At 39.8% G+C, this 11,559-nt stretch overlaps 1 protein-coding gene and 1 long non-coding RNA gene across 3 annotated transcripts in view; one reads left to right on the forward strand and one right to left on the reverse strand.

Moving 5' to 3' along the window:
• Positions 1–11,559, forward strand: part of LOC117937061 — a 57,745-nt gene that overhangs the window by 28,849 nt on the left and 17,337 nt on the right. The window contains exon 2 of the long non-coding RNA XR_004655088.1: positions 788–849. This is a non-coding gene — a long non-coding RNA (uncharacterized LOC117937061). The remainder of the gene's footprint in view (positions 1–787; positions 850–11,559) is intronic.
• Positions 1–11,559, reverse strand: part of LOC117937056 (adenosine kinase-like) — a 102,149-nt gene that overhangs the window by 24,699 nt on the left and 65,891 nt on the right. For both annotated transcript variants that reach the window (XM_034860705.1, XM_034860706.1), the window contains exon 7: positions 5,551–5,721. In XM_034860705.1, coding sequence (XP_034716596.1) covers positions 5,551–5,721 — 171 coding nt within the window. The remainder of the gene's footprint in view (positions 1–5,550; positions 5,722–11,559) is intronic.

An 11,559-nucleotide genomic window follows, 5' to 3' on the forward strand; every position in this document is an offset into this window, starting at 1 on the left:
ATTGAAATGAACTGAATGGGCATTAACTGGGTCTATGAGGTATTTGTGTGGACTGTGACCAGTGGCTCAGCCGGTGGGGAAACAGTGATGTAATTAAAGCAACTGAGTCAAGACAAACTTGGAAATTCAATGTCAGCTAAATTTAAATAGTCTTACTTTAAAGCCAAGCAATGTGTATTTCCAACATCTTGTCACCAGTTGTCTATGAGTTGCGAGCAGTTCAACTAATAAGAGATTAAACAATAGTTGGAAAAATAGTAATGTAGCAAAAATGTTCTTATTTTTAGCATCTTGCATCTTGGGGGTCCTGGTCCTGGGAACAACTGATCTAGCATTCAGTAAAACATGAAAATAAATAAAACAAGGCAGCTTCTGCACTTATAAAATCGTCACAGCTAATGTGCGCTATGACTCATCATACAACTCACTGACTGTAAGCCATACTGAAGGTCAATGTACTCTGGCGCTGAGCGGAAGGCACGTGACTCATCACAGAAATAGCACATTCAATTAAAATTAAGTTGTGAAAGACATAAAGGAGAGCAGCAGCTAACACATCATGTCTTTTCCTCCAATGACACATTGTGATTGTTCTGCTTTGCCAGCTTTAGAGATGGTTCTGTGTTCATCCTCCCATTTGGCCTGTGGGGCTTGTGAATACACACATGGGTCTCATGTTCTATCCCGTTCTTTGCAGACAGCTCTGACAGGAGGAGAGAGAGAAGAGCCTAAAAGAAAAGCTGTTTCGATAATACACTAATATGGTTCTCACATCTCTTTGTTTTAGGCGGTGAGACGGGATATTTTCCTCAAGCTACTGTTAAGAAGTACATCTTGAGTCCGCTGTAGGTGAGCTGTCAAGGAGAAATGTTTTCTCCCATTCTTTTTGTGAGAACACCCCTAAGCGGCCTTTAGTGAACTTGCCATCACCCACACATACTGACAGCAGAGAGCACGTACTTCCACGGTCCTGCTCACGTCACCAAGGTGATAAACAACCACAGGCCTAGCCACAGAGATAAGGCTCCCGAGCAGTCTATCAAACAAACAAAGGCAAATGACGAATCTGGAGAGACGTTAAGAAATGATGCCATACTGTCCATGTATTTTCCCTCCCTGCCTTTTTCCCCCCATACATACAGTGACACACATATGTACAGTAGATAGATATATATATATATATATATATATATATATATACACACACACACACACACACACACACACACACACACACACACACACACACACACACACACACACAGTATATACTTGTACACCCACTTCAGCCTGTCCTGGAAAAATCATTAGAGCCCCCACCACCCCACATACACTGCATGCAGATGGAGAAAAATAGGGCCGAGAGCCAAAACGCCTGAGGGTCTTTTCATGGCAATAACTTTCTGTAGAGCTGCTTGTATCCCTCCACCCAGATCAGGGAGAGGTGCTGAGGGATGGATGGGAAAATAAGAGAGATAACCATACAAAATATTAGGCGAGGAACATTTACACAAAGTACAGAGGAGGAAGAAATCCATGTCATTTTGCTCTCATGGCCTGGAGAGATGGCAGGCTAAATGCTCTTTTAAAACAGCTTGAACATTGAAATGTTGATGGCTCCTTTTTCCTCAGCAAAGCACATTAATACAGAGCCGAATGCCATTTCCACTTTTGCTAAATGGCTCACCTATTGAGTATTCAATTACAATGGCTGTCTCTCGTTTGGAAGACGGGGCTGGGACCCATAAAAATAAGCTCCTTCTGAGTGTGGAGCTGCAGAACGCATTGGACAGCAATGGAAGGCATGCAGGGCTCCTGTATGGGGGTGGGATATAATGTTAATGGCAGGGAGTGAGGAGGTCGTTGGGAATTGGCTGTGGGGCAAAAAAACTAAGCTCCTCATCTGTGGTAACGTTTTAAGAAAACATATTTTTAAACCATTTGCGCAGATAAAAAAAAGAGCCCAAGCACATGAAATGATCTTGAGAAAGCCATGAATCCTGGCTTAAAAATCATCAGTCAGGGTGATTAATTCAGTCTCTATTAATCGTTCCATTTGTCTATATGTCTAAAATTCCACAATACAAATCCGCCAGTAATGGTACAATTCTTCCCCCCCATTGTGTGGTTTATCTCTTATGCTCAAATAGTAAAAGCAAATTGTGGCTAATTTTATCGGCGAAACCACTGGCATGTGTTTTTTCCAGCGGTAATGATTCCCTCATTCGGGCCTAATTAACTGCAGCCATTAAATGGAGGGAAATGTAATGCCCTGGGTTCCATGTCAGGTAGTCAGAGGAGGACAGCACAGGAGGACTCAATTAGGCCTGTGCTGTTCCCAGGTTATCACACAACATGTTTGCCAATTAAGTGGAGTAGCGTCTGATGTCTATGTGCCTCTGTCGGCACCATTTCAAGCCCTAGCAGCGCAGAAACGTCGTTGCTAGCCTTTCCAACCCCCCACCAGTGAAGGAACAGACACTACACTATGCCCCAAAAAGGCAGTAATTACAGGACGGATGAGAGACTGTTATATAAGTACGGGGCTGCCGATAGGCCAGGCAGGGCCTGCTGATGCCAGGTTTCAAACAAGTACCAGCAGGATCGAGTTACAGCAGAATTACCAAGTGTAGACTCAGAAACACAGACACATTTCAACATTAGAAGCAGGCAAAAACAAGGGAAGAAACAGAGCCTATTGACAATTTTTGGAGTCTGTTGTAGTTTTTGCGCGACTGTTTTGGCGTTTTGATCAACAGGGAATTAATTGTGATTTGACAAGAATGAAATAAGGTCCCAGTCAAGACAAATAATGCAGCACTCAATTTAAAAAATAACTTAAATCTTCTTCAAAATTATTATATTAGTGGTAGTCACTTTGAAACATGAGATCTTACAGCTGCTTATAACATATTTCCCTAAGTGTGTGTTGCTCTGTCTCATGACTCAGTAAGAGTGGAAGAGGAAGGCAGAGACAAGCAGACACATTAGCCTTCCCTTATGGCACATTCTGCAAGGCTATAGGAGTCAGTCTGCATGATCCTGACTGTCACTGACTTGTTATGAAAGCATCGCGAACTGAGGCTGATACATCACTTTGGGGGGTGGAAGTTGGGGTGAGAGGAGGGCTAGGGGGTCTCAAGAGGGAGAAGGGGGGGGGCAGGGGCGTGGGTGAGGCAGCCCTGTTGCCTGTCACTCATCATGCACCACTGCATGACCGCCAACCTTGTCTGGCTTGTGCACAATGGGAGGTCTAGGGCTCGACTGTATGAGCAGTCATTCCCTGCTCCCTCCTCCCAGCAGCCAACACAGAGGAAGGCCAAGAGGAGTCAAAACACTCTGGACAGACATTAGTCCTATATAGACCTTGGAAGACCTCACTGCTTGAGACGGCTGAGCAGTGAATATCTGCTCTGTTTCCCACTGAATCTCTTATTTTGGCGGTCTTAGCCGGGTTCAATTCCAGAGAACAAGCCCAGACAAAGACTCCAAAAGATACTCTACTTCAAAAAACATACATTGCAATTATCCAGAGTCATTAAACTGTAATGAGTGGAGGTGTTTGCTTAAGAAGCAAACTTTTTAAGCAAACAGTTACAGTACCACCCACCCGAAAAATACGTAACGCATGCAAAATGTGCACTGGGGTTTAGGAGACAGAATCGTTCCTCACAGCAATTAGGGAGTGAGAGATATGTGCATATGTAAAATAGAGGTCTTATGTTATGGGGACATAGACAGAAAAGAGGAAAAAGCTGTAGTCAGCAACAGCAATAAATCCTCAAATGTTGAGCAGCTTCTTCCAGTTGTGTCCTGCTCTGCGGACCTCATCTCTAACACAAAGACAGGGCTCTCTTTAGTAGCTTTAGCAGTGGGGAGGCGAGTTCAGTCCAGTGATCATCTGCTCCCCGCCCCCCAAAGGTGCAGTTTGTCCAGGCGGTGCCTCAGAGTTAAGCTCAGCTGGCCTGTTAGAGGATACTTTCCAGCAGCACCACGGTCTGTGACCACAGCTTGACCTCCAACCAGCCACCCACTTCCACAGAAAAGAGAAAAATCAATAGATCAACCGGCATGAAATGGTGACGCGATTGAGATGAATGATTGCCGGGCTAATTCTTATTCATCTCTTTATGGGGCAGTGATAAGTGAGAAGTTAAATGGGTACTGAAAAGAAATGAGAGCAATGAGTGGAATGAAACAGTGGCCATGACATTTTGATTTTGCTTTAAACGAGGTGAGTGGCTATAAACTATAAAGCACTCAGACAGCACATACCTCCATCAAGACTGCACAATCCTTGGAATTTGTTGTATTAATAATGACAATATTCAAAAGTATTTAATCCGCATCAGGCAGGTTTGATTTTTTCAGGAGAAAATCTTAATCCTAACTTGGAATATTAGGGCTTGCACATGGATGAATTGTGCTCAAGTTTAAAAGACGTGATATTGAGTCACGGACATTTAAATTCATCAGGTTTCAGTGTGCCGGTCTACAATATTTTAAAACTTGCAAGTCTACACCAAGACGTTGTATCATCTCCAGAGCATTGGCTCTCTGTAATTCCGTTCTAGCTTCCAACCTTTCCAGTTTTTTTTTGTAGTTGGATATAATTGTTAGCGTCTTGAAATATGAATAAGGATAGTGATAGTGAGATACTTGCTATAGTTGCATTTCTAGTAATGATGAAATGGCAAAAAAATAACATTTTATTTCTCTGAATCACTGCTCTGTTCTAACGCCGGTCCCAATATTCATTCCCTCTCTAGCTTGCTTGACCACATACCGCACTCACAGGCACTCATTGAGCAGCTGTTGAAAACTCTGCCATTTCAAACAGTTGACAGTTTATAACTTACTTAACCAGCGGACCCTGCTATGAGTTGATTGGCTGTGGAAACAGATGACGTCCCCTAAGTTCTAAAACCAGTCACTGGCAACATGACAAGCTGAATCGCATCAGCTGGCCTTCCACAAGCTGAGATGAGCCAGTTCAGACCGCTGCAACTTTTCCCTGCAACATTCCAGTCGTAAAGCTTTGGTCTGAACTGGGATTCAGTTTTTCTAGATTATAATAACAATAATTTGGAAAATTATAGAAATTTAAAAAAATGTTCTACATTTGGTTGAGATTGATTAAAATGTTATGAGTCATGATAAAAATAAGACTTGAGTTGACAGCCGTGCTAGGAGCTCTGTGGGGCTGTATTTACTGTATGAGTAGTTAGGCTTTTTGCCAAATGCTTCTGTCAGCATGCTAACATGCTCACAATGACCACGTTAACATGCAGATGTCTAGCAGGTATAATGTTTACCATGTTCACCCTCTAAGTTTAGCATGTTAGCATGCTAACATTTGTGGCCAATCATTCAAGCACACAGGTTTTTGAGACATCCTATGAAATAACCTTAAAAAACAAAACAGACCAACACGACTGGAGAGATAACCCTCTTTGTGGAAATAAATATAACATGCACACAAAACATCTCAATCAAAACAACGTGATGTCAAACAGATTATCTGTCCTAAAGAGGTCTCATTTCCCTTACCGTCTCGTTGCCAAACAAGATGTCGACGTAAGGCATGACCTTCATCAAAGGCTCTTTGAAGAACTGGCTGATGAAAGGTGCTGAGAGGTTCATGCAGAAGATTTTGTTGTTATCTGAAGCATGCTTCGCCACCTTCAGGATGGACTCAGGGGACACAGTCAGGAAAAAACCCTGGAAACAAGAAGAATATTTATTTACATCATGTTTTCCGCGGTTTGACTGACCTCATTCATCTGGATTAAACAAATTAATGTGTACAGTGTCATTGTACAGGCAGCATTGTGTGTTTTGACAGCACAACATGGACTGAAACACTTGAAACTGCTAATTTGTGGGTTTTGGATCCTAACTAGGCAATCTTAGGTTGACATGGCTTAGCATTTTCAAAATAACACAGGAGCTGGTGGGTGGGGGTGGATTTTATGGGGGGGGGGGGGCTGTCTTGAAGACAGCGGCAGTACTCAAACATTTATCTGAAACGGTTTCTTAGAGCATACACAGAGTAACAAAGAAGAGAAAAAGGGCAGGAAAAAATCCATCCAGGACAAAGCCTGTGGCTCGGCTCCAAGGCTCGTACTGGAGGAAGCAACCTGCACATATCCAATGATAGGGCGAACAAAAGTCTCGTCTGGACTCTCCTTACTTGGAAACAAGAGAGGCAAGTCCACTCATTGTGTGAATGAATACAAATCAGGTAAGAAAACACCTTTGTGTTTCAGGTGGAAACCTGAAGCGAGACTCTCCTGCAAGCCACACAAAAACACTCCTCCTTTGATACTGATCTTTTTAACCTTGTTTTTCAGCAACAAGCTGCTCTGTAAAACCACTGTGTCACAATAGGGGCAAAAGGGGGGAGAGAGGAAAGGAAAGTTTCAGCACAGTGATACATTTAATCTGGCTGAAAAGCTTCCATTGTGGGCTACGGTGCAGTTCTCATTAAAGCACGATGACATTTGCAGCAACGGAGGAGCGACCTCCATGAAAAAGAAAAGAGTATAATACAGATGAATAGAGGTTGACCGTGTAGTCACTCAAATGTACAAGGCATTACAATACAGCCATGCTAAGCAGGTGAGTTCTTTATTACACATTCATGGTGTCATTCACTCTCTTAGGAGAAATTCTCATCCCTCTGTGTTGCCAAATGACTTTTTTTTTTTTTTTTTGTTGCAAAAAAGTCTTAAAGTTAAGGCCCAGGTCAGCGCCTGTGGTTGCTGTGTCACGGTACCATCTGTTGAAGACTAAAAAGGTGTTTTCAATAGATTTGAGAGCACAAAGGAACTCACTCTGGGCTAATGGCCCATCACTGACCCTGACATTTTTCTTTTGCAACGTGCCAACGTGTCAGAGGAAGGGGAGATTGTTTTCTGACACAAATGGTCTTTTTTTGGTAGTTGAAAATAAACTGTCATGGTTACCGTAACGTTAACACTGATCAAAGGCCGGCGGCTCGATCAAATATCCTGAGGGGTGGTGAACTTTAAAAGCCATGCCACAGCTTTTCTAATCATACACTGGCTCTGTGTAATTTACTTCTGACCTCACTACCACTGCCAGTGCCATCACATTAAATAGTTCAAAACTGTAATACATAAACTGACTTCAGAACAAATTATATTCATGTATTACTGAAAAAAAAAACCTTTACTTTTATTTGAGCACTCTAGTTCATTTTGATTTGATGCAATGCATTTACAATGAGAATGTTTTTCATGCTAAAATAAACAACGAGACAAAAACATGCACCATAAATTGACAATAATCTTTCAAACTCAACATCAGTACAAATCTGGGTGTCTCCCAGGAAGTTGCATCTCCTGTTGTATCTTGTCTTACGAGCAGTTCTTCTAAATTAATGTATAAGGATAACCCCGTGAGATGTATCATCTCGTTTTCGAGGGGGTCCTGAATAAGATACGACAAAAAACACTGCACACATACTGTACAAACAAGATAAGCAAAACAGAACAAAAAAGAAACAAGTAACCAAACAACCAAAAATTCAAAACAGACATCAGCTAACAAAAATGAACTCAAATAGCCTACAACATAATAAGTAACAGGGAATAATGATCAATCAGAATATAGCCAAGCTTTACTGGAAAATGTCAGTGAGACTAAGTGGTTCAGTAAAGAGAAAAGAGTAAGGAATAAGATAAAATTAGAAGGATGTTAAAGTCTGCATGTACAGTTAGAATGAAAGTGAGTTGCCAAGGCATGTTTAAACAGTCTGAAAAAATAAATGGAGCGAATATTTACTGGTAAGTTATTCCAGTCAGAAGGTGCTTTAAACATTAACGCTTTTTTGATATGGACTTAGAAACATTAGTTACTGAATAAAATAGCTGTACAGTATGACGAGTGGAGGAAAAAGGAACCACAAACTGTTTTAAATAAAAAGGATAGTGAGACAAATTGCAGCCAATTAATGTATTTTTTTAATATATGGTGTAGGCAAATAAAGAAGCTCATACATTGTGCAATGATGAGTTGTAAATGAGCAATTAAGAATAAATCTAAACACTATTATACACTCTAGTAAGAGGAGCAAGAGAGGTATTAGAAGCAATGCAATACACAGAATCAGCATAATCTATTATTGGCAGTATAAGTCGAAGAGCAATTATTTTTCTGACCTTAAGTGGGAAACAGTTTCTTGAACGGAAAAGGAGCATAAGTATGAATTAAATCCGATTAATAAGGTGGTTAAAAGAAAGCTCAGAGTCAATGTATAGGCCATTGTATTTGATGGTCAACTTTCTGCAATGTAGTACCATCCAGACAGAAAATACAAAATTAATGTGTTTTGAATTTGAGTTTAAAGTTCTGTCGAGTGCCAAAAAATTATTGTATGTGTTTTGGTTTTATTGAAAAGTAACCTATTAAATGAAAATCAGCGTTGTAAATTATTAAAATCTAACTGTAGATCTGCTTCAATCTGTACTAAATTTGTATGAGAAGTATTTATAATTGTATAATCAGCATGAAGCTGAACAGAACACTTACAAATAGAGAGAAAGTCATTAATAAATATAGAGGAAAAAAAGTGGACCAAAAGTCGATCCTTGAGGCACACCGTAGTCTTAAGTTAAGGTCAGATTTGTTTCCATTAATAACACATTGTTTTCTGTTGTAAAGATATGAGTTAAACCAGAGTAATGCAGTGTGTGAAAGGCTGATAGCATGAAGTTTATCCAGCAGAATGTAATGATTGACATAGTCAAAAGCCTTTGTCAAATCAAAGATAATAGCACCAGTTATTTCAGAAATGTTTGAAGCAGAGAGAATATAATTGGTTAGTTTTTGCAAGGCAGGATTTGTAGAGTGATTTGAACGACAGCCAGACTTGGTAGCTGACAGGATATTGTTTTCATTAAGATAGCATGACAGTTAAATATAAATAAGTTTTTTAAATACTTTAATGACAGAGCAAATGATAGAAATTGGTCTATAGTTGTTCAGATCTAGTACGTTGCCTCCTTTATGTAAGGGAGTAATGAGTGAACATTTCGAGATGCAAATACATTAGCTAATCCTTTTAAAAATCTGTCTTCAATACCATCCAGCCCAGGACCATTACTCATTTTGAAATCATTAACAGCATTTTGTACCTCAACAGGTGTAATAGTCTTAGAAGAAAATATGCTGTTAATAGACAATGGATTATTAGGTTGTAAATTACCACATATAGATTTTTCAGGTACTATAGAAGAGACTGATGAGAAGTGCTTATTAAAGCTTGGGCCATTAAAAGTGGTTCTTCAAAGATTTCATTGTTAACTTTAATCTGCTTAGGTACAGATTTGTCAGATGCATTAGTTATTGTTCAGTATTATTTGTATCAGTTTAGTTCAAAATTGACTGCCTAAACAATTGTCACACTCATTAAATACTATATATGTTATTTACGTTGTTAAATAGCACTTCTGCAGCTTTTCCCAAGAGCGTTTTGTTTTATTTAGATAAATTGTGTTAATCTATAATGTTAGGCACACCTCTACTACAAAACACTGTGGGACACCCTGAAAAACTAACCCACCAATGAATTACAAACATAAAATTAATAACTCAAGAATCTGAAGTCTATATCTGTCTTTCATTATACACATTTATATGTAGATTCACATCTGTCAAAAATCCACAAAAATGTAAACTCTACGTATAAAAACCTTTTCGTGAATAACTGTGTTTGAAGTAAAAGTAATGCTGCAGGAATCCTGTTCATAAAAATCAAACAGGCCATTTTTTCCACCAGGCTCCAAATGTTGTGACTCCAGTGGCTTGTGGGAGAGAAAAAAGCCTCAGTCTAAGCCATGTGAAATTCCAGTTCCCATCAGTAGTCTACGCCGACTACGTAACAGGAGAAGTTAAGTCTTTAGTGCTGTGGTGCAGATCATGTATCAAGAATACCAGATCCAGTTTCCCAGGTGTCAGGGAGCCCTGTGAAGTGGGGTGACTATCACATTTCCAGGTCGAGATGATCAAAGCACTGGGTACACTTCTTACAATTTCCAACCAGCCAAAACATTCAATAAAGCATTCGGAAAAACATTTTCCTGGCATACAATAATGGGATGCGATATTTGGCCATGTCAAGTGGTAATTTGAGGGAAGAGTTGGAAAGGCAGGGCATCCATTTTCAATGTTTACCCTAAAAAGAGGAATGACTTCCACTTTACTTCCCCAAAGAAAATGTCTAAATGCTACTCTGAGATGAAATTAGTGGTAATCTAACCATAAAGGCACAAACTACACAGCAGCAGCACGCTATCACACTTTCCCCTGCATTGTATCAGTATTTTCCCCGGGGCTGCTCACATCTGAAAAGCTGGGTGTGATGGATGGCATGGTGTCACCAGGCTTAAAATAAAACTGGACATCTGAAGGGTAAAAATGATCTATTTTGGGAAGGGCATTTTCATTTGCACCGGCAGCAGAGGTGGTCATGGAAAAGGAAAATCTTCTCTCTTTTTTCCCAGGTCTATTTTAATTCTGCAGGGATAAGGGGGAATGTTCAAAGTACTGTGTCATGAAGGTTTTGTTTGACACTTCCTAGTACTCAGAAATGAGGGAATTTAAACCATCACCACTTTAGTGAAAAGAGTAATTATGACCCCTGCAATCATACTAAATGTGATCAAATTGCCAGATCTTAGTGAGGTTTATTTATACAGCCAGAAATCACAAGTTTCTAACAGAGGGTTTTGCAATCTGAAGACCCTCCATCCTTAAGAGCTGCTCTTATTCATATTTTATATGAAAAATCTATGAAATGACAGTATAATGTCAAAAAGGTTGCTCATAGTGATGACACCACAGATAAGTACCACCTGACTCTTCAGTTCCTTCAGATTCAAGATTAATTATTTTTATAGTCATTAAGCAGAGTATAAGTACAGAGCTAATGAAATTAAGAATATTGCATTGAATATATATTTAAATGTGGACAGTAAGCATTGCAAAATTTATAGTTGGATGATATATGTACAGAACATAGTTAAACAATGAGGTTTTGAGATAGAGCTAATATGAATAGTGCAAGTAAGGGTATAAGTACAGAACTTTGTTAAATAATATGATTGTACAGTGCAAATATGAATAGTAAATAACTGACGAGTAAATAACTGTCCAATAGAGTATTGAGTAATCCAGTAGAGTTCAGCTTTGTGTAGCTTTTTAGTGTCTTTCATCTAAAACTTTACTGTTTTGGTTTTGCCCCTTATCAGAGTTCTTTCCAGACTGAGGAGGCAGCTGTTCAGAAAACTCTGATAATCCCACTGTACACTACCTGCCCAGCGCCCAACAGCAGACAAGGTTAGCAACTTGCTAGTGGACATTGTAAAGCATTAAAGAGGCAGATATTAACCTTCGAGGGTTGATGAGGACCAAACCCAAAACAAAAAAATTAAAGTGAATACTGGACTTCCTTTGCCAAGCGGCCAGAAATACAATTCCAGGGCGTCCAGATAGCTCAGTTGGTAGAGCGGGAGTCCATATATTTATATATAT

Source organism: Etheostoma cragini, chromosome 21 (assembly GCF_013103735.1).
Source record: "Etheostoma cragini isolate CJK2018 chromosome 21, CSU_Ecrag_1.0, whole genome shotgun sequence".
Lineage (NCBI taxonomy): Eukaryota > Metazoa > Chordata > Actinopteri > Perciformes > Percidae > Etheostoma > Etheostoma cragini.